Source organism: Artibeus jamaicensis, unplaced genomic scaffold (assembly GCF_021234435.1).
Source record: "Artibeus jamaicensis isolate MK-2021 breed Jamaican fruit bat unplaced genomic scaffold, CSHL_Jam_final scaffold_537, whole genome shotgun sequence".
Classification (NCBI taxonomy): domain Eukaryota; kingdom Metazoa; phylum Chordata; class Mammalia; order Chiroptera; family Phyllostomidae; genus Artibeus; species Artibeus jamaicensis.
The window spans coordinates 27,561,554-27,585,109 of record NW_026522047.1 but is presented as its reverse complement, the minus strand read 5'-3'; the positions used below and the strand labels follow the sequence as shown (position 1 = coordinate 27,585,109).

Genomic DNA, 23,556 nt, shown 5'->3' with positions numbered 1-23,556 from the left:
CGGGCGGACCCACTGAGGGCAGACCGTGGTCACACATTCATGTGCAAATAAACTGGTGAAGGAGCTAGCGGTGGTGAGACAGACCACACAGGCCCCAGAGGCAGAAAGGAGCAGAGAGAACCGCCATTGTCCCTCTCTGACCCCGCCCCCACATACAGCGTCACAAACCAGCGACCTGGGTGGCCCCGCCCTGGTGAACATTTAAGGCTTTGCTCCTTATACGTAACATGCACAAACAGATCAAAACATGGCTCAAGAACAACTCAGAGCCCCAGAGCCGATAACTTTAAGTGACAAAGAAATAGCCAAACTTTCAGATGCACTGTTCAAAATACTGGTGATCAGGATGCTCACAGAACTGGTTGATTTTAGTTACAAATTAGAGAAACATATGGAAGCTAAACTAATTGAAATGAAGGGAAATACACAGGAAACCAAGAGTAATTGAAAGGAAACTGGGTCTCAAATCAAAGAAGTGGACCAGAAGGAGGAAAAAAATGACCAAACAGAAAAGGATAAAGAAACAGTAATTCAAAAAAATGAGGAGAGGCTTAGGAACCTTCAGGACATCTTTAAACGTTCCAACATCCGAATTATAGGAGTACCAGAAGAGGAAGACGAACAGCCACCAGTGGAAAACTTATTTGAACAAATAATAAAGGAGAACTTCCCCAATCTGGCAAAGGAAATAGACTTCCAGGAAATCCAGGAAGCTCAGAGAGTCCCAGAGAAGTTGGACCCAAGGAGGAACACACCAAGGCACATCATCATTACATTAACCAAGATTCAAATGAAGGAGAGAATCCTAGAAGCAGCAAGAGACAAGGGGACAGTCACCTACAAAGGAGTTCCCATCAGACTGTCAGCTGATTTCTCAAAAGAGACCTTACAGGCAAGAAGGGGTTCAAAAGAAGTATTCCAAGTCATGAAATCCAAACACCTACATATAAGATTGCTCTATCCAGCAAAGTTTTCATTTAGAATGGAAGGGCAGATAAAGTGCTTCTCAGATAAGATCAAATTCAAGGAGTTCATCATCACCAAGCCCTTATTATATGAAATGTTAAAGGGACTTACCTAACAAAAAGAAGATAAAAAAGATGAACAGTGAAAGGACAGCAAACTCACAGTTATTAAGACCCACACCTAAAACAAAAGCAAACTAAGAGGACAGCTAGATCAGGAGCAGAACCATAGAAATGAAGATCACATGGAGGGTTAGCAACAGGGGAGTGGGAGGAGGAGAAGGGGGGAGAAGGTACAGAAAATAAGTAGCATAGATGGTAGGTAGAAAATAGACGGGGGGGGAGGACAAGAATAGTATGGGAAATACAGAATCTAAAGAACTTGAGACACGTGGTCATAAGCTAATGGGGGGGAATGGTGGGGGAGGGGGTATGCAGGGTGGAGGGGAATGAAGGGGGAAATAGAACAACTGTAATGGCATAATCAATAAAATATATTAAAAACATGTATCAATAGCTTATTTCTTTTGACACTGAGTAGTGTGAGTATGCAACAACAGTTTCTTTGTCCATTTACCTGTTGATGGACTTTTGGATTATTTTCAGTTTGGAGCTGTTACAAATGAAGTCACTATGAACATTTCTTTTTTTTTAAGATTTTATTCATATCTTTAGAGGGGAAGGGAAGGAGAGAGGGAGAGAAACATCAATGTGTGGTTGCCTCTCACGTGTCCCCTGCTGGGAACTGGCCTGCACCCCAGACATGGGCCCTGACTGGGAATCGAACTGCAGTCCCTCAGTTTGCAGGCCCGAGCTCAATTCACTGAGCCACACCAGCCAGGGCTGAACATTTCTTTACAGATCTTTGTATGGATGAATGCTTTTATTTCTCTTAGGTAAATGCCTAGGTGTGGAGTGGCTGAATCATATGGTGGGTGTATCAACTCTTTAAGAAACTGTCTAATTGCTTTCCAAAGTGGCTGTATTTTTTTACATTCCCACCAGCAGTGTCTGTGAGCTCTGGTTTCTCCCTTTCCATGCCCATCCTTGGTAGAGTTGATCTTACTTTTTGCCATCCTGATAGGTATGTGGTGGTATCTTATTGTAGTTTTAATGGGTACTTCTTTATTGACTATGATTTTGAGCAACTGGTGCTTATTTGCCATCTGTATACCTTCTCTGATGAAGTGTCAAATCTTTTTAAATTGCTTTGTTTTCTTACTGAGAGTTTTGAGAATTATTTATATGTTCTGGATATAAGTCATTTGTCTTTACATACTTTTACATACTTTGTGAATAGCTTCTTCTATTCTGCCCGTATATTTTCATCCTCTTAACAGTGTCTTATAGAGAATAGAAATTTTTATTTTTGATAAAGACCAATTAATATATTTGTTCTTTTATGGATCATACTTTAGGTGTTAGATCTAAAAAAACACATGCTGAACCTAAGGTCACAAAGATTTTCCCTTATGTTTTAATTTAGAAGTTTTATCGTTTTAAATTTTTCATTTAGGTCAATAATCCCTTTCAAGTTAATTTCTCATTTAGGTCTATGTTCCATTTTAAGTTAATTTTTGTAGATAATGAGAGATATGGATTGAAGTTCAGTGTTCGTGTGTGTACAGAGCACACACAATTGTTCTAGCACCATTTCTTAAAAAGACAGTTCTCCCTGCACTGAATCGCCTTTGCACCTGTTTTAGTGAATGTATTTGTATATGTGTATCACTAAATATATCATTAATATATGTCATTAAATATATATGTGTGTATATACATATCATTAAATGTGTGTGTGTGTGTGTTAACTGAGTCCCTGTGTAAAATGTATTTCTGTGGGCTCCAGTCGGACCAGTTTGAAAGCCGCTGATGTAATGGTCAGCCAAAGTGCTTTTTTCTCTCTCCTTTGGTCTCTTCATCATACTTTTCGCTCCTGTACATTCAGTCCTTCCTACTTTTTCAACTCCCACTGTTCCTCTGAAACTCTATTTTCCGTGGAAGCATATTTATGATCAACTCAGGCAACCACTGTTTTCACTGCTTCTTCAATTTTCCCCTCTTCTCTCTGCTATACAGGGGAACGATGAAATGGTTTATTTTTCTCCACCAAGTTTATATCACGCTCTGTGTAATTCACACTCTGCCCTCTCATTCAATATTTCTGGGGGTTTGCAGCAAACCATTTCCTTCTTCATCTGTTTTACTGTATTGGGAGGCATCGTGGTGTGGAAAAGAGATGGACCACATTTCATCTCATAATAGGTTTGCAACCCTCTTCAAAATATTTACTGCATCTAAGGCTCAGTTTCTTTATCTGAAAAATAAAACATCTGACCATCTCATTCAATTGTTGCAAAAATTAAGGAATAATATTGTATGTAGCACATGTATATCATGTCTAGACGTGTACCTGGCACGAAAAAGATGCCTGATGATTGTTATTATCAAATTATGTAACTTGTAACCATTTGTCATTTCTGTCACCTTCTGCCGTGCCCACACCTTCTTCTCTGCTAGTGCTATTGTAGCCTATACGATATCAGGCCTGAGATGATTAAGTGCCATGCCCTGAACAACCGCAGTGGCAATGCCTAACGATATTACACAGGGAGTATCATGGTGCCAAACAGATGGAAATCAGATTTAATTTTACTCTACATAGGAAGATTGTTCTTCCACAAAAGAGACCTTCAGAATCTCCTGCCCATTTTCAAGGGAAACAAAAAAAATAGTCTTCTCTAAAGAGAACACACCTACTAGAAATGCTAACCGTTCAGCTACGAGGGTCAGAGCTGTAGCTTAAATTACCATTCTTTCTAATCTACAAGCCAAAAATAAGAATGCTCTGTGACTGCTAATGGGAGGAAGAATGTTCTAACTTCCTCCAGATAAGAACAGGCTGGGCACTGCAAAGAGGCTCGGATTGGACCACTGTCTGTCTAAGACAGTGGGGGACCACTCAGTGATCCCCCATTGAGTCCATTGTGAAGAGGAACTGGAGGCTGTCTGACCCTCTTGTATATTTGTTATATTTTCTTCATTAAATCTTAAAGATAACCAAGGAGCCACTCTGTGAATTTCTAGATTGCCAGCCCAAGGAGATTCTACCTGATTATAAATCATTCTAATTCTGGCAGCTAGTGTGGTTGCTCTGGTTTTGCACTATATTGCAACTTTAATAATTTTATTCATTTTTATTTGTACACCCTGAGCTCTCAGCTGTTCTTCACCATAATTCATTCATTATTTTGTACCTTAATTATGAACAATGACCTGGTATAGAAGCTGCAGGTCATGAGTGTTTAATTGATATTCTATTCTAGTTAGGAGCCGATCAACTGGGGTGTTTGCATATTGGATGTTCCAAGATAGTCCTGGCCTGAGCTTTACCAAGCCTAGAGCTGTAGGTCCCATGTAGTAGTCTCTAGCCACATGCGGCTGTTGAGCACTCGTTAAGTGCACATTGAAATGTGCTGTAAATTGAAAACATATACTAGATTTCAAAGTCTTAGTTCAAAGGAAAGTATGTAAAACATTCTTTAATAATTTTGATATTCACTTAATATTCAAATGAAAGCAATTTGGAGATACTGTCTCATATTTCTAAAGTTATGGTTCAATTTCAATAATTTTATAATTGTTTAAATGTGGCTACTAGGAAATTTTGAATTCTGCTTGTGTTTGGCATTCTATTTCTACTGCATAGTGCTAGCTGTCGTGAGAGTTTGTGAAGTTTTCCAAGTCAACCATCACCCACTTATGATGCTGTTCATCGGTGGATGACGATACCTGTGGCTTATGAAGGGTGGGAAAAATGCAAGGTTTGTGAGAGAGGGTGAGGTCCTTAGTACATACAGCTCACTGAAAAGTCAGACAGAAGCAGTCTGGAAGGGTCCATTCAGTGGACCCAGATGAAACTAATTTGAGTATTCATGCAGGGAAATACTAGTGGCTGTACCACATGGGTGAATATACCACACCTTGTCACTGCAATGTAATGTTGAACTTGTTACTCATCCCTGAAACCTGCCCTCCAGGTTTCCACAGCTAATCGCTCACAGTTTGGTTCCTTTTAAAGTGAGATTACACTCCCTACAGGGTATGTTGCACATGCTGACATCCCCAGCGTTTCTAGGTTTTTACGCCACAGAACGCTCATCTTAGGTCATATGATGACTTTGAACAAAACAGGGAGTGGGAGATGAATAGTAGGCAACACTAAGTGTTGACAAAGAGAAATCCCCAGGATCAATACTAGTTGTGATCAAAGAGATACAAAAGAACCTTACAGATGGAAAGTTTTTAAGTCACAGCAATCATAATAATGATGTATAAACAAAAATATGTCAAGCATAGGTAGGTTGACCTCAGGGAAAGATACAAACTGGGGAGTCAGAATGGCAAATGGTGATTGTGCCCACCCGCAAGCAGGACTGAGGGTCTCGAGAAGTGTGGCTCAACAGAGGAGAGTTAGATTGGTCAGGCTCTTACGCCGTAATGCTCTTAAGCCAATGGTGAACATGGTTTTCCCTGGAACACCGGTGTTCTTCTGTTATTGTTTTGTCAAAGTATTGATGCCACTGGTATTTTCTTCTAATTGTCATTAAATATATATTTAAGGCTAGTGATTATATAATAGTAATGTAATTGTTATCAGCAAACAGTCTTGGAGAAATGCCGTTTTTTGCGAAGTCTCTAAGACATTACGTGTGAGACCACCTGATACATGGTCAGTACGGAATATTGTCTGATATTCCATAAATACTGATGTGTAAGTATCGTATATGTGTTACTGTGGCTCAGTTTTTGAAATCTGTTAAATGGGGATAACAATATCTAAGTGACAGATTTTTTATAAGAACTAAAGGAGATAATTTATGTAAAACTTAGAATAGTGCTTGACACATACAAAGCAGTTAATATTAGATGATTAAGGTGAACTAATACACACTTTTAATGATCACTGGTCTATGTTCATTTTCATGATTTAAATACATATTTATGAAATAGATTAAATGTGAAATATTTCTTACAGCAAATAACTAATAAATAAAATCATATTTCATTGCCTGCTTTAATCCAAGAGTATACTTTATGTCATGAACTCCATTCTTATTAAATCCTTTCAGCACATTATAATTGAAAAAATAATTAAAAAATATATACTGCTGTATTTACATAGCCATGATTCAAGAATATTCATTAAATCCATGAATGAAGTAAATTGGAGCAATGTTGCATTAGACAGTCAATCGTCCAATATTTTCTTTCTGCTCTGAGTCTACAGTAGCGGTTGATTGGTTTAACACTGGCACTCAGAGGAAAAAGTTACGGTTGTAGCATTTACCAATATCTGTGGTGCAAATAGTCCCATGATGCATGGCCAATTTCAAACTGCCAAGCTGATGCCACTGAATGCAGCATTAGAAAAAGCTGCTAACAATCAGCAGACACAATCCAGCTTCTACACACCACTCACATAGACACTGAGCAATCTGCTGATTATAACAAGGCTTCTTACGCTGTGTTCATTCATGCATTGTACCAGTAGCTCTCAAAGTGTGGTTCCCAATCAACAGCGTAAGCATCATCTGAGAACTTACTCAAAATGCAGAATCTCGGGCCTCACCTCTTCTCTCTTGAAACACAAACTCTGAAAGTGGGGCCAAGCAATTTGTGCCTTAACAAAGCCTCCATGTGATTTTGGCACATGATTAGGGTTTGAGAACCATGGCCTTGTACCATGGCTATTGTTCTGAAGAAGCAGAAGGGACAACTAGCTTCTGGCATTTGTTAATTAGGTTACCAAGACAAACCATGTCGGTTTGGATTCTTAAAAGCATCTAGTTACAACTTCTGCAATTATTAACTCACATATTCTTGGCAACAAGAAAGTGTATTAAACTGATACTCTGTTAGGTTGGCCAAAAAGTTTCCAATAACTTTACTAATTTGGATATTGTGAGTATGTCAGCTATGTCCCGCATGATATAACGTTGATTGTTCTCAATTAATGTCTTGATTTTTATCACTATCAACTTCAACTAGTCTACCCAACTGTGGAGCGTTGTCCAATGAGAAATCTCCACCACAAAACTCCACAAAACATTTTTGACCTGTTTGACCAGTTATAGCACGTTCTCCATACACTGCACAATTTTTTTGGCATTTCTGTTGTATTTTTACCTTTCTTGAAATAATAAAGCATAATAGGCCAAAATGTTGCAGATTTTCTTCTACCTTCAATATTAAAATGGCTACACAAAAATTCACTAATTTTGATGTTTTTTTAATGTACGCTGATATGACAGCTGTCACAGTGCAGTCTAACAAAATTGTTTCGAATGAAGTTAAAGACAGCTAAGCGCTACTAGAGCCATCTTATGGAAAAACCAATGAACTCTTTAATACCATCTTTAAATATTTCCATGTTTCAGCTGCTATTCAGAGTCTCTGAGAACAGTAGTTGAGTGTTACTGGTTGTGATTTCTGGTGGCTTCTGCAATAGAGGCCATGGGCAAAATTCCTGTGCTACAATAAAGAGATGCCCTGTTGCACTGGTAGACATATTAATCCTCTTGGGTTGCCAGTTGGTGGTTTGGAAATCACATTAAAACAACCCTAAATCCAGTAATACTATCCACAGCATTGGCAGGAAGTACTTGTTTTTCTGTGTGTTATGGGGGTTTTGAGGTTTGGGCAGCCTCTAGAGGTCAGCAGGTACAGCCCAGTACCCTGGGTAGGGTTCCCTCCCTTGGCTGGTGTTCATTCAACTGCCAAAATATTTCCAGCCACAGAAGCACATTCTATTTTTGGACAGGTCTAATTATTCTTCCATACACTGAACAGAAATCTGCTTTGCTAATTTCATGTTAGCCTGAATCCTAGTCGATAGTCCCTCTCCCATCAGCCAGCCTGGCAGATACCAGGAAAGGTTCACACTAAGTTCTTTGAGAAATGAGGCTTCCTTCTTTCGGGTGCTCTTCACGTGACATGAGTCTTAGACTCTTCACCATCCTGCCTCCTGATGCTCTTCAATTTATTAACATCTCCCTTCAAATGTGTCACTCAGAACCCAAAATAATGCAGCCCTGGCTGGTATAGCTCAGTGGATTGAGCATGGGCCTGTGAAACAAACAACTGAGGTTCGATTCCTAGTCAGGGCACGTGCCCAGGTTGCAGGTCAGGTCCCAGCGTGGGACGCATGAGAGGCAACCATACATTGATATTTCTCTCCCTCTCTCCTTCCCTTCCCCTCTAAAAATAAGTAAGTAAAATCTTTAAAATAATAGTAATAATGCTACCACGTGGTCCAATCAGGGCAGAGTCTGCTTGTTTGCAGAACTCAGAGCTCTGTGGTTACGTCACCTTTGTTGGGACCCCCCGGGGCTCCCCTTGAGTTTACAGTCAGCTACAACCTCCACACCAACCAATTACAAAATGAAGATCTTGCCTACGCTTTCCATATACTGTTGATTTTTAACCCTGAGTGCAAGGTCCATATTTATTCCTGTTAAATTATAATCTTGTTAGGTTCAGCCCCTAATTCTAAAATATTACCTTTTACTACCCACATTGTCATCTAATTTTTCCTCTCTCTTTCTTCTGTTTATGCCTTCTGAAAATGTAACAGCAAGCTTTCTCTTCCTCTAATTTTTTTTCGAGGAGGTAAGGGGGTTAAACTGTATTTATACTAGAAATGGTTATACAAAGACTGAAAACAAACAAGGCCAAACAAAGGGAGAAGCTTGCAGTCAGGAAGAGCAGCAATGGCCTGCAGTGAGACCCAAGATACTCGCCTTCAGGAAAGACTCCAGCTTTTCCCTGACTTGACCTTCCCACATTCCAAGTCCCCCACTGGGCTGAAGGGGCTGAGGAGCTCCCTCTATGAACTGGGCCTTCTGTTGGCCAGTGTGCTGCAGATCCCAGGCTGAGCATCTGTTCAGCATAGCTAGTACTGCTGGTGCCCATGGGCCAGTGGCTCTGGGCTGAGCAGTAGCTTCCAGCAGTCAGTCCCCAGCCTTCTCCTTTTGGTTTTGCAGCACCCAGGCACTCCAGCTTCCTATTGAGGCTTTTTCCCCTTCAGGATATGGATGTTGGCACTTGGGGATGCTGCCTGCACCTGAATCAGTTGTGGGGGAAGGGCGCAGCTTTTTTTAGAGGCTTAGCTGCTGTGACTGTGCAGCAGGCAAGACAGCAAAACAGAGAGCTAATGCCCACTCCCCTCCCCCGATCAATTATTAAACATCAAAGCTGGAGGCCAGAATAAAATGTCCAAATGAAGTACCAGTTAAATATTGACTTTCACTTGCCAATTTTACTTCAGCCGTCATTCAGCTGAAGTGGCTTGAAAACTGGAAATGCTGCAATCACTGTAAATAATTCTTAGAGAACATTGAGAATACCCAAGAGATATTAAATATTTGAAATATATATCCCCAGTCTTTGATGTATATAGGAAGGGACAGTTTAAGAAGGGTACAGAATAATTAAAAGGTTTAATAACAATCCTGGATTAAATGAAGTATTTGGAGAGTATACTTATTGAAAAATATTACTATAAAATTTGTTTAATTTTTGTAGTTTTCTTTGAGTTAATTATATCTATGTTTATGAAAATCATTCCTCAAGTGACTCTTTAAATCTATAAACATTGAAAATAATTAGGATATTTTAAAAAGAGATCCTACGTAACCCAGAGTTATTCGTATTTACAACTTACAGGCTATGTGAAGAAGTACATTTCTAAACTTTATTTACAAGCTATATGGTTGTGGAAAATGTGGAGCTGAAATAAAGTATCACGCTCACAAACACCATGATTTAATGCAGGAGTGGGCTTCTGAGATCCTGTCTGATCTAATACCTTTAGCCCACCCAGAGAGAAAGATTAAAAAATGTATGTTAGCTGACGGTGGTGAGGGCTCTGGGTCGGGGGAAGAGTAGGTGGCCTTGTCGTTTTTAATATGAATAACTGTGTTAGCCTACCCCACAGGGTTTGAAAACAATTGTTAATGAAGGAATGTTGATACAAAATGGCAGCACTGATTCTGCTTATGTTGAATCCCCCCTCAAAAGAAGTGCTGTGTGCTGTTGTATTACTGTAACAGTGTGCAGCCAAGAGGGGGGCCCCAAATAGAAACTGGGAATGGGGTCCAGAACTCAAGGTATCCAGGAAATATTAGAAAGACGTATAAGATGGTCTCACTCCTTCCCCCACAGGTGTGAGTTGGGGGAAGGGACAAACGGAGCAGGGCCATTGAGAGCTGTTTTGCACAGCAACAGCTCTGAAGCTAACCTCTGGCATGGTCATTTAGCATACCTATAACCTTCAACTGGTTGCATAGATATGTTAAATAGCTGTGGCCATGCTTTGAGCCAGGGGGATGGAAGTGACTTCTACCCAAGATGTAACTGGGGGGCAGCCCCCCCTGGAGCTGCGTGAGAGCAGCTCCCAGTGCCTGCGTGAGAGCTTGGAGGTGATTGGCTCTGTGACATGGGGCCACACCTGCCCAGACTTAGGCAGCTCGGTAAATCTGGAATAATACAGGAATGCTGGCAGGTGTAACTGACTGTAGGAGGAGTCAGAAATGGGGGTGCAGAGGAAGGTTGGCTCAGGGATTTAAACCCAGACTCGGCAACCATGCAGAGAGAGAACCATGCAGCTTTGGCAGAGTGGGGACACCCGCAGCTTTGCCGAGTGAGGACCATGTGGTTTGGGGTGCTCCCTCTTGCCACGTGGCTTAGGAAGCAAGAGAGACTTTGCCAGGAAGAAAGGGGGTGAAAGTACTCTTGCTGGTGGGCCACGAGAAGGTGCCACATTGGTTTGGATCAACTGGAGGTCCTGGCAGTGATATAACTGATGGTGCCGAGAGCCTGAATCATGGACTTCTGCTTCTATTCCTGAGATATGGTACGCAGATTAGGGCAGAGAGATAAGGAAGGGCTGTGTGCATCTGTGGGTATCCTAAAGGACTTTAATATTTTAATGAAGACATTAGGTCACTACTCTAAGTCTGTATAGCTTTAAATAAACATTTCCTCTTCACAAATCTCTGGCATTGAAAGATGTCTTTCCTCTGGCAGCAGGCATAGCGAACCTAGCAGGGCATCCTCTCTGTAGTAGTATATTATACCTCTCCCCCACCCCCAGCTTGGCCCTGTTCTGTAACATTACCACTTCCAGGAAAGCAGATTAACTTTACACATTTGAAGAAATGGTCAACAGTTCCAAGTCTACCATTATTACTGAGTGGTCACAGATTTCTCACAGTAACCAAAATACCATATTTGAACATTTGAAAAATGAGAGATACAGAAAACTTGGAACCCTTGTGCATTGCTGGTGGGAATTTAAAATGGTACAGCTGCTGTAGAAAATGGTGTGATGATTCCTCAAAAAATGAAACAGAATTATCATGTGATCCAGCAATTCCATAGCAACATTACTCACGAACAGTCAAAAGGTAAAGCAACCCAAGTGTCCACTGATGGATGGTGGATGGGCAGATACACAAAATGTGGTCTATACACGAATAACCACATAAGGCTGCTAGGGCTTTTATAAGAAAGTACTAGGCTAGGTGGCTTAAACAACAGAATTTTATTTTCTTAGAGTTCTGGAGGCTGGAAGTCCAAGATCAAGGTGCCTTCAAAGGTCAGTTTCTGGTGAGACCTCTGTACTTCATAGGCAGATGGCCCCCTTCTCTCTGTGCATAGTGGAAAGCAAAAGGGCTCGGTGTTCTTTCTTCTTATTATCAAACCAGTTTCATGGGATTAGAGCCCCACCCTACGACCTTATTTGAGCTTAATTACCTCTGCAAAGGACCTGTCTCCACATACAATCACATTGGGGATTAAAGCTTCAACATATGAAAATTGTGTGTGGGTGGGGGGAGGACAAGTCAGTCCATTAAAACATACAATGAATCATTATTCAGCCTTAAAAAGGAAGGAAATTCTGACACAAGCTACAACGTAGCTAAAACTTCAGGACATTATGCTAAGTGAAATAAGCCAGTCACAAAAATGGCTGCACTTATGTGAGATTACTAAAGAGTCAAATTCACACAGAAAATATCATAGAATGGTGGTTGTCAGGGGCTGGGAAGGGTGAAGTGGGGTCAGCATTTAATGGACACCGAGTTGCAATTTTGCAAAATGAAAAAATTCTGAAGATGGATGGTGGTAATGGTTGCATAACACTGCCGATGTACTCACTCGCTGCCGTGGAACTGTACGTTTTAAAGTGTGTGCCATTTTATGTTTTTACATTTTTAAGTCTACCATTTTAGATTATTTTTAAATAACACAATTTTTCAAAAGAAAAAGATTAGAAACTCTCTTAGATTGGACCGCTCATGTTTCAGCAGGTAACACCAAATGGCACTTACCCTTGGTGGACCTGTGCCTCCTGAAACACATTTCTAATTCTTTGTTTTATGCTTTTTGTCTGCGTGGTCTTTCCAAATGTGTAGGACGGGTATTTCAACTTCTACATCTACCTTTCTGTAGAATCTCCTAAATTTTCAGTGGGAGCTGCAACTTAATTTTTCTCAAGTGTTGTCATCACAGTGATGGTAATAAAATCATATATTTACTGAATTACAGGAAAATTAGTTTGGGGACTTCCAAACTCTGCAAGAATGGAAATAATTTAATGATATTGCTAGATGTTAATGGACTCTAAAGTAGCAGACTTGGCAAGTCCCTGATTTGTTTAGCCTTTGGTCTCTTTCCCTTCTTCTACCAAGATACAAATGCAGGGAATGCTGGGGGCCTGATGCATTATAAATATTTGTGGGATAAATGAGTACAAGTGTGATACACGTTAGAGAAAGAATTCTCTTACTGGAGGAAGGGAGAAATCCAATGTCTCGTGGGAACCAATCACGTGCGGACTTCTAAAGAGTGCACTTGGAAGTGGTATTGCTATTCCACAGGAATGATTCTGTTTTCCAAATACGACTAATAATTTTTCACTCAGGAAGAATTTTTTTATAAGTGCAGCAAAGCATTTAGAAATGGAATTTAATTATTACTTAATCTTTTTTGTAAAGCATAGGTTAGCAACAATGGTATGACTTCTTGGCATTTGTCTTTATGCCTTGGCAAATATTGTAATGTGGAAGTTTCAAGATTCGCTAGACCAAGAGATGAGGAAGTCTATTAGAAAGGAGAGAGTTGGATCAAAGAAATTTAGCTTTTTACCTTGTTTTGCATTGCAATCCATGCCTAAATATTGATAGTGTATTAAAATACTGACAAAAGATTAAAACCTAAAATTTGTGCAATAAGGCTAATGATTATAGCCGTTTAAAAATTATATAAGTGCTCACTACATGCACAGTTATGTTGAGGAGGAGGAGGCAAAGGATCAGGTTTGGTGAAGCCATCAGAGAGTTTATAATCCAGCTAAGAAAATCATTCTACACACTGAACAGCTAGCTAGACCAGAGCTGGGTGAAGTTGCCTTTCATTAAGAGAGAAATTAATTCAAAGGCACAATCAATGAGAAATAGTCACAGAAACGTGGGTCTTGAGCAGGACTTGGGGAGATCAACGAAGTCAACACGTGTGAAAAATTAGAATTTATAATCAGAAAAATTACAAACAATCAAATGCATGTGGAATGTGGGGATGGGACTCTGCTGGATTTTCCTCTTGGCAAGAGGAAGGGAAGGCACATTTCCAACATCACCGCCCATGTCCGCCCAGCAGACCACTGCGACACCTGTGGGTTCCTGCAGAAACATCTCATAGGCTCCCCCTCTCCAAACGTGGCCGATTCCTCACAGCACACGAAGAAATGAAAGTGACAGACAGGCACCAAGGAGCCGAACTCCCTCTAGCCCACTTACTACTGCAGCGTTCACAAATTCTGAAACGGCATTGCCTTTGCTCCATCCCGTGCTAACTATGGGTGGGGGAAAATGCAATAATTCAAAGTTACAGATATTTTTCTAGTTTCTAATTTTCTAGTTAATTTTTAAAAAGAAGATTCATTGTGTTAGCTTTTTCTTTCTTCTCTTTTACGAGGGCTTTCTAGATTGTGTCGTCTTTCCCATGTTATTTTCCTATGTTTTCTTTGGTAACCCCTTGCAGTTGCAGCCTAGTTACCTCACACTTGTTTGTCAGTTAAAAAGGCTAAAGTGGGGAGTCCTACTGTGCTCTCAATTTCTCATTTTTCTTACAGCAGACTGCCTCCCACAGAGAGACACTTGGGTGAGCAGCAGTTGGGCCCCTGGAAGAAAGAGTTAAATGCATTCCCTGTGAACTTGTCTGATTCCCTCCCACTGCTTCCCACAATGCATCCGCACTGTCTTCACTTTTCCATTTCTCTTAAAAGGCCAATCTCTGTCTCAAAGGTGCATGAACATAAGTCAGCACAGCCCTGGAAGGCTCTGTAGGGTGGGACAAGAGAGCAATGCCTGGGTGAATAGAGTGTAGATTGGAGGCAGCAGGTGGAAGCTCCTTGTCTAAAACCTGTTTCTGGATGTTGCTCTCCGCAGTGCTCTGTTAGTGAACAAATCACATAAACCACTGAGTAAGTAGTATTAGAGAAATCCTGACTGAGAGAGGAAGATCTTATGGAGGACTCTTGTCCCTTCTAGCAACACACTAATCTACTCCGGGGGAAAAAATAAGCAAAAATGGTGAACAATAATGTGTTCCTGCTGTATATTCCTTTTATGGACCCAGTTTAGAGATCATCAGATACCCAGAATGACTCTCTGGATAGCAGAACTTTTGGTCACATGTATAAATTAGTGCCTATGAATAGTAGGATAAAGGAAAACGCCTTAAGCTGCAAATTTCTCAAGGAGTTGTCAATTATTCAGCTCCTTTGTCCATACCTTCTACAAAAGTTTTTGCATGTATTCTGCATTAGCCTGCCCTTGGTGCTGTCTGTCTGTCCTTTCAAGCTGGAACCAGAAAGAAGGAGAGTCCCAGAAGTCCTGTCCCCCCCCCAAACCGCTGGAACGCCAGAATACACAGCTTCACAAGAAAAACTCTGGCTGTGGTAGACACACCATGGATCAGCAGTCTACCCCCACCAGGTCAGGAAAATAATTTAGATGCTGGCAAACAAGCAACAGATGAAAAGCAGTGGGTCAAACCAATGTGGGTTTGAAAATGTAAAGAGGATGTCTTGGGAGAAAACACATAGAAGGAGGCAAGACAGAGAGGGGGAAGGGTGTGAGGCTAGAACAAAAATGAGTCGTGTGAATCTAGGATGCTAGCTACTGTGTCTGTGCCATGTATGACTTGGGAGTGCTCCTGACAGGCTCCAAGTGGCCTTTACGGTTGTAAGAGAAACTGGAACCCACAAGGATTAACTGGATCCAAAGAGCTCTCTCATGCCTCCAAGCCTCCAAATTTGATGATCAAAGTGCAAACTGGTGCCTTTTGTCAGTGCTGACTACTTGTCCCAGATGTCAATGAAGCTGAGGAAGGGAGTGTGGAAGTCTTTTAAGCAGCTGCCCCACACCAACAAGGGGAGCCAGTGTATCAGCAACAGTGGGCAGGAGCGGCAACATCACCGGGGGGCCGGCACCCACCTTCTGAGCACAGAAATAATTTGTCCAGTGCTTCACTTCTGCCTTCCAAATTGCATGCAAAATGTTTCTTGTGGCCCAGCCTAATCCAAAACTATGCAGAGGAAAGAATTCTGGGAAAAGTAGTTCTAACTTAGCTAAGCTGACTCAGTATAAACTCACCACATTTAGGTTGTGGCAATGAGTTTGGTCCAGCTAACATTTATGGTGGTCCTGTTACTTGCATTTTACAGAATTTATTTGACTCTAATATTAGGTAACATAAATTAATGATGGAACCTAGACAAATACATGGACAGCTATCATTAAACAGGGCAACAAAAAAAAAGTTCAAGACATAAAAAGGGAGAGGAGATTTTATGTTTTTTTTTCTCCTGAGTAAGTGTATTGGTCCAGGATACTGGTCTTGCCCTCTTTGCAAAATTTGAGGCCATTTTGAATTGCTAGAAACAATCGGAGATGGGTTCAGGGTCTTCTCTTCGGGTTTGCAACAAACTCAATAGATGGTTTAGTGCAGCTGCTCTTCAGTGGAGAAGAATAGCAAGCAGCCCGAAATCAGACAGAGGTGAAGAGGCCAGTGATTATCACCTGTCTATACCTGAGCAAGATTTCCCCGGAGTAGGGCAGGCATCTACTTAGTAATATCTGTGGAATGGTCTGGACCTTTCAAACTTTCTCTGCTCGAGTGCAAGGGAGGACCTTAGTAACGGCTCATGTGGAAGGGAACTCTTGCCTAGTGCCCTGACATTGTGAACACTTCCCCACCCCACTTTATGCAGAATTCAGAGAATGGATTCTATCTGCACCCTGAAATGGATGTCTTGGAGGTGGGGAGTTCTGGCAAAGGCAGCAACTAAGGGTCAAAGTTAGGGTGACCAACTCATCCCAGTCTTAGCACTGAAAATTCAGTGTCCTGGGAAACTCCTCATCCTGGGTACACTGGGACAGGTGGTCATCCTAAAAATGTGGGTGTGGCTGGGACAGAAGTTCTCAACCTGCACAAGAGGAGAAGCTAAAGCCAGAAAAAAGAACACAATTAATGTACAAGGAGGCAACAGTAGCTAGCCACCTGGCCTGTTAGATTGGCCTTTTGGGGTGGGGGTGGCCTTGGGGTGGTGGCCTTGGCCTCCAGTAAATCAGCTGTGTACTGGAGCTGAATTCAAAGCTCTAATCTAGATTCCCTAAATGTCCTTTGGTAGCAGCTCTTTAAAAAAAATGTAAATAATACCAACTAGGGTTTGTGATTATCTGTGCATAGCCATATATATACATATATATACATATATATATACATATAACAGTTATATATATATATATATATATATATGTGTGTGTGTGTGTGTGTGTGTGTGTGTGTGTATAACTGTACAATAGAAGAAAATATGGAGAGATCAGAGATAGACCCGGAGATTAAGGGCACATCAGTCCCTTGGTGAAGGTGGGAGAGAGTAGAAGATCCAAATACTTGTGATCCCTTTTGAGGAACAGGCTACAGGAGTAACCATGTGGTGGTAGACATTGTCTTTGAAGCTGCCTTATGTAGGAGTCGCTTGCTCAGCATTTTGTCTACTCCATTGTGTCTAGTTGAGAAATGAGAAAGTGAGTGCCGCCAAATTGAAGTAGCCCTGAATTTGGACCCTCTGCCTTTGGGCCAGGCAGGGATGTGGTGTCTTTCCATTTATTTGTGGTGTCTTTCCATTTGTTTCCTCTCCTGCCTTCTGTGAACTCTGCTTCAAGAGCTGGCCTTTTTTTGTACAATACATTCTTTATCTTTGAGCACAATCTCAGCCCCAATGTGTGTTTCAACTTCAAAACATTTTAAGCTAAGGCACTCTGTCATCCTTTTAGGTGATTCACAGGGGTGAGGTGAACATTTTACATATAGTTTCTGTCTATGTTTTGGGTGACATCATCACACAAAAATGGCCGGACAACTCGCAGCCAAATTTGGAGATACTGTTTGACACAGTACGGCTTAAGGGCTGGATGTTGCACATGTACATCGCTCTTCTAAAGTCATCCACCCAGGCCATTAAAACTGTGACTGCCAGTTGGAGAAAGCCAGACAGACGTGCCCTGGACCAGGATGACATGGTCCTCCAGCACAAACTCTCAAAGGCGGGGGCTCCCTGTCTCCCACGCGGCCACTGCTCCCGCACGCAGTGCTCTGGGGGAGGAACAGCTGGAGTTATTTATTTAACAGTGATTAATGGGGTTCTTGACCTATATCTAGGCTAATGTAAATAACATCCTCTTTCACAGTCCTCACCCAAAACAGTCCAAACAGAGACGGTATTTCACAGCACTGCCACTCCCTTGGAAGTGGAGGTACAGTTAGTGCAGTGTTGGGGATTTACTGCAAACCCCCATTTCCACCTTTATCTTCTGAGTTATTCTATGCCCAGGTCAATGATAAGCTATTTTCCCTACTCCCACCCCCCATTTCAAGGGAGTCTAAGACACTTGGTTTAAGAGAGGAAAAAAAAGAAGAAATTCCTGAGATCTAGAACTGTTTTTTCAGTTTTTTGTTTTTGGCATCCCTGCGGACAAGAAGAGCTGACAGTCCTTAGGGCATTTCCACATGTCAAAGGGTACGTGTGTGCCCATGTAGGCACATACACACAGCATGAGGGGTGGTGACGGGGGAGTGAGTGTTGCTCTGCGGTGGACCCTGAGTTCTAAGTGGCTACACAAGCCTCGGAAAGGGAAATGAATAAAATTACCATGTCAGTTCCTGGGATTGTAGAATCATAGGTCTATTTTTTACATTTATTTAGCCCGCATCACTAGCATGTCTACTTTCTTCTGCTTCCATTTGGTGAAAAGAGGGTAGTCATAACTACTTAGCTTATAAATTGAATTTTGAAAAGAATATGAAAAACCTGTAATAGAAAAATATGTAGGAGGTATTATTTTCTTGCTATGATCAAAGAATTTATCCAACTTGAATGCTATCAGCATTTACTCACTAACCTCCCTTTAACTTCAGATAGCTTTGTTTGCATCAGTTTTGACAACTCAAACTCCTAATTATTCTGTCATTGGTGCCATAATTCGTTGGGATGAAAAATGTATTTCGTTTTTATGTAATCATTTACAGAATGCTATACTACACAATTTGAAGTATACAAACGTGCTTATTCTTCTCTTTTAAATCACAGGCTTTTAAGTTACTTTTAAAAACCGGTGGCTGTGAGCTGAGACTTCTGATCTGACTGGAGGCAAGTTAGACCTTACGGAGGAATAGAACTGGAGCATTGGGCAGGCTTCCAGGACCTGGGTACACACAGTTCCTATTGCCCTCTCGTCTCCTGCGTTCCCCACGACGTGTCACATGGAATCCTTGTATCGCAAGGACTGTATCGTTGTATCTCTGGGTGTGCTTATTTAACTTGCAGGTTCTAGGCCCCAGAAAATTTAACTCAGAATTTTGGGCATTCTGCATTCATAAAATTCTCATAAGTAGTTCCTAAGCATATTAAATTTTGAGAATTAGTGCCTTAGATTTGGGATTGTGGTGAGCTAAGAAAACCTTTCGGGGAGCTCTTAGTATTATTGGCAGTAGAATCTGACATAGAACCCCAAAACTGGATTTGGCTCACATTTCACGCTACTCCATGTCTCTTTTTCCCTCAGTAGCCACTTTCCTCCCCCAATTATGCATTGGTGAGTTTCGATCATTTGCTGACCTTGGGAACTGCGGCGTTTATCCCAGCCGCTTAGGGTCCCTGGCTCGCCTTCTGGTTCACTTGACTGCCAAGAATGAGGCTTAGAAATAAACTAAATCTCCCCTTTCCTCTGCCAGACTTGCTCAGGTTGGTTCTAGGTCATTGTCAGAGAAACTCAGTTTTTTTCAGACTCTCCTTGAAAATGAGGCGGCAGGTCTCCTTGTGACTGCTATCTAGTTCAGCCCTATTACAGAACAGGAGCCGTCAGTCTGCTTATTTCTTCCCTTTAAATGGCTGCCTCTCCTGCAGTTCAGTAGTTTCTGGAAATTGTCTCCTTTATTTTAGAAAGTGCTGTCCCAAATAAATGATTTGGCCACACAAATGAGTTGCAGTCTCTTTCCCTGTTGTTGTGCCTGAAGGTGTGGATAATCTGCTGTCTGCCTCGCCTTTTTCCTGGAGTGTATTCTTCTTAAAGATGGTATCTGTGGTCAAAGACACCTTTTAATAGGCTCTGTGAAAGGTTCACCCTTTTCTGAGATAATTGCTGGCAACTGGGTTAGCACAACACTGAGGCACTTTATTTTTTTATCACTTGCTGTGAGTGAAATTGACTAGGATCATAACCAGCAGGTGTCAAGGGTAAAGTGCTTTTTTGCTGGAGTTTGGCATGTGGTACCTCTCCCCTTGCATGAGAGGAAGAAAAAAAAAGAAGGAAACAGACACAAGATAAACAGACAAATGGGATGTCAGTAGTGAAAGAGTCCCCTCTCGTGCCCCCTACACAGATCTTTTTAAGAATAAAAAGATCTGAACTATAGAATGACATATTGCTTTCATCAGCCAAGATCACATAATGAGGTTTATGGGGAATATTCCAAAATTCGCCATTCTACCATCATAACTTTTCCATGGAACTTATTTTCTTTAGTATTATTTAGATCAATCAGATTTATAGGAAGATCCAAAAGGCCAAGAGTTAGCAGGAAAAAAAATCTTCATGTGGATTCTAATTATTAGCATCACAAATGACTTCATCTTCTGGGCCCACTGCCCACAGTTTACTTACGTTGCTAGTGGTCTATGTCAGACGATGATAGTTAACACGCGTACAGAGCTCACTGCAGGTCAGGCACTGGTCTAAGTATTCTGTGCACATTAACTCACTTAAAATGTCCAGAAACCCTATGAAATGCATGGTACTGCTGTTTTACAGATGCTATAGCTGAGACACAGTGAGGCAAATATCTGGTCCAAGGTCACAATAGTAAGTGGTGGAGCCAGAAGGGTTTCTGTCCTTGTTGCTCAAAGTGTGGTCCCTGGCCCTTAGCACGGCGTCACCTGGAAATTCCGTAGAAATGCAGATTCCAAGGCTCCCCACTCCAGACCAATGGGATCAGCATCTGTATTTTCATAAGACTCCCTAGGTGATTAGTACAGTTATTGTTTAAAAAAACACTGGTTTAAATAATCTTAGACGATTCCTTCTGAACCCTTGAAAAACATGCTTATGGCTTCAGACTTTAGGGAATAAAGTGTACTTGCGTGGTTTATTATGAAAAAGCAGAATTTTAAGGATGATTTTTGTGTTCTCTCCAGCTCCTACCTCTTCCACATAACCACCTTCTCAAGGAAAAAAAATAGTTCAACTACTTAAGAAAAATAAAAATTCAAAAATGTTATTAAATTGTGGCCTATGCAGGCATTTTCATTAAATCATCATAGAAAACCTATGAAATAGGTACTACTATCTCCAATAAAAGATTTAAAAAACTGAGATTAGAAAGGTTAAGAGGAAAAAAAAAGAAAGTAAATCCTAAGAGTTCTCATCAGAAGATTTTTTTCTTATTTCATTTTATATCTTTTCTTTTTATTATATCTATATTAGCTGATGTATGTTAGCTGAAACTTCTGTGGTAATCTTGTCACAATATTTGTAAATCTAACTATGCTGTTGTATTCCTTAAACTCGTATAATGATGTGCCAATTATTTCTCAATAAAACAGGAGAGAGAGAGAGAGAGAGAGAGAGAGAGAGAAAGAAAGGATAAGATGAAAAGCCAAGATTCAAATTTAAGTTCTGGTTCAAGTCCAAGTCCTTTTTCCTGAAACAGGATCTTTGAGCTTATTTCTGTTTCCTAGAAGGTTGCACAGTAAACAATCAAATAATCTTTATAAAAGAATTACTTTTTTCAAACACTGTTTCAACAATAAAAAGCTTTTCTTACTTAATCCTGAGCATTTCTCTCTGATTTAAAGAGACTATATTAATGTCACCTATAAGATGCCGACTTTGGAAAATTAAATCAAGATCCAGGAGGGCGAATATGTCCTCCTTCCCGTCTCAGTTTATAGTTCTAAAAAAAACACACAAACAGGAAAACTAGAGCGTGCGACAAAGCTTGTCCTAAGAAGTTCTCTTCTAAAAACTTGGTTTAAATGGTTTTCAAAGTGGTGGCAGCAACTAATGTTTTTTTTTTTCCCTGCAAATCACATTGGCGATGACTTAGATGACCAAAAATTGAAGGAAGAAGTTGGAACTCCTTCCACCTTCTGGTCCAAGGTCACAATAGTAAGCAGTTTCTTTAACTTTTTAGCAGTTGGAACTGCTGTCCCTTGTAGAGAGACTTGGATTCAGGCAAAACACATTCTATGATTATAGAATAAAATGCAGATCAGCCAACCAAATGTGTCAGTCCCCTTAAAATGTGTAAGCTTTTGTCACAATTTAATTTTTAAAAATCTAAAATATTTACTTCATGAATTATAGTGGTGAGACTTAAGCTGAATTTTAGGGCTATTTTATTCTTTCTTCAAAAAGGGAACCGCCGGCAGTTCTAGTGTGAAGTCATTTTCTATTTTTAAAGAGATTGAATTTGAGACCATAACTGTTAGTGTGGCAGTTGCACAGGGAAAAAAACGAGATGAATAAATGGGTCTGAAACCCAGGCTAATGGAGCAATGCTTTTCAAAATCACATACACATTTATGTACTTCTCCTACCACTTATAGCTTCATTCATCATATGGCTTTTGGCCATGTCCTAGAGACTGTTTCCCATTCGAATGCATTTCTAACAGAAATTCCATGTCGGGATCATTCCCTTCTAAGGGAGAATTCAGATGGTGGCAAGAGAATCTAACTGCATTACAAATGTATGACAGCCTCGCTGAAGGTTAAAACTTTGGAAATGAGTAGAACCTACAAGTTTTAAACGAAAGGTACTGCAAGGAAGCACATTACTCCAGTTGATAGGTTTTGTTTGTTTGTTTGGTTTTACCATGAAGTACAGGTTAACAGTTCTGATAACTGTATTGTACAGGTAGCACTTAAACAAGTAAATCAAATGGCAGATAGATGGGGCCAGATTTCTCATGACTGGAATGGGAATTTACATATAAGCAAAGGGATAGGCTTATAAAATATGATTATATAAAAATATAAAGGAAATCAGGTGACATTTAGTTTATTTCTTATAGACTTATCACAACTAATCATATTCTATTTAATTATACTTTTATTATAATTCCACACACACATAGCCTTCAAGTAATTTTTAAAAAGTTAAAGGAACAAAACATAATAAAAAATTTTACTAGGTTCATGCATCTTGCTCAAATTTTTATTAGTCAAATAGGTCAAGTTTCTAAAAGTACCTGAGCTTAAAAAAAAGCTTAAATCAGTAATATTAATGATTAAGGTATATGTGTTATTAGCATCCAAGTAGCCCTCTTACACAAAACAAAGTTCATGATATAAAAATGTTCCTTTGTGAAAGTCAGACATAGTGAGAACTTGGCTATCACAGATCTGCCAATGGCAGGACAGTGTTGGTGCCCAAACTGGGTGTGCATAATAAGAGTAGCAGTGTCATAAATAATAAATATATGTGATAATTCCACTCTTATGTCCATTATGTGAGTATCATGTGTGAGCATCAAATGGGAGAAGAATGAAGAAAGTTTAGATCTCCTTATAAAAGCCTACAGAAAGTCTCCTTACCTGTAAAAATCATGCGTTTTCCCACTGTGGCAGACAGGGGCTCTCGATATGCCACAGATGCCATGGCCAAGGCTGTAACTGTGCTACTGGATTTACTTCCTTAGTTTCCTCAGACCAGTTATCTGCTCCAGCAAGAGTCAAAGATTCTGTGGCCTTTACTCTCCCTGTCTGTGCCCTGAGCTGAGTGGTTGCTAAGGACTCTTTATGACAGGCAGGTAGGGACTTCCTTCGGGCAGAGTTCAGTATTCCAGTCTCCGAGACAGCAATAGCATTCCCAGGAATTACATCCAATAATATCTTTCCCTCACCTGTCAATATCAAGTGAGAAGCTACCTGTTCAGGTGTCAGATCTAGAACAGGCTT

General features: G+C 40.6%; 1 protein-coding gene across 1 annotated transcript in view; it reads right to left on the bottom strand.

Moving 5' to 3' along the window:
- Nucleotides 1-23,257, bottom strand: part of CUNH4orf45 (chromosome unknown C4orf45 homolog) — an 89,520-nt gene extending 66,263 nt beyond the window's left edge. The window contains exon 1 of the mRNA XM_053658736.1: nt 23,194-23,257. Within this exon, the coding sequence (XP_053514711.1) occupies nt 23,194-23,257 (64 nt within the window). The remainder of the gene's footprint in view (nt 1-23,193) is intronic.
- Between the last annotated feature and the right edge of the window lie 299 nt (nt 23,258-23,556).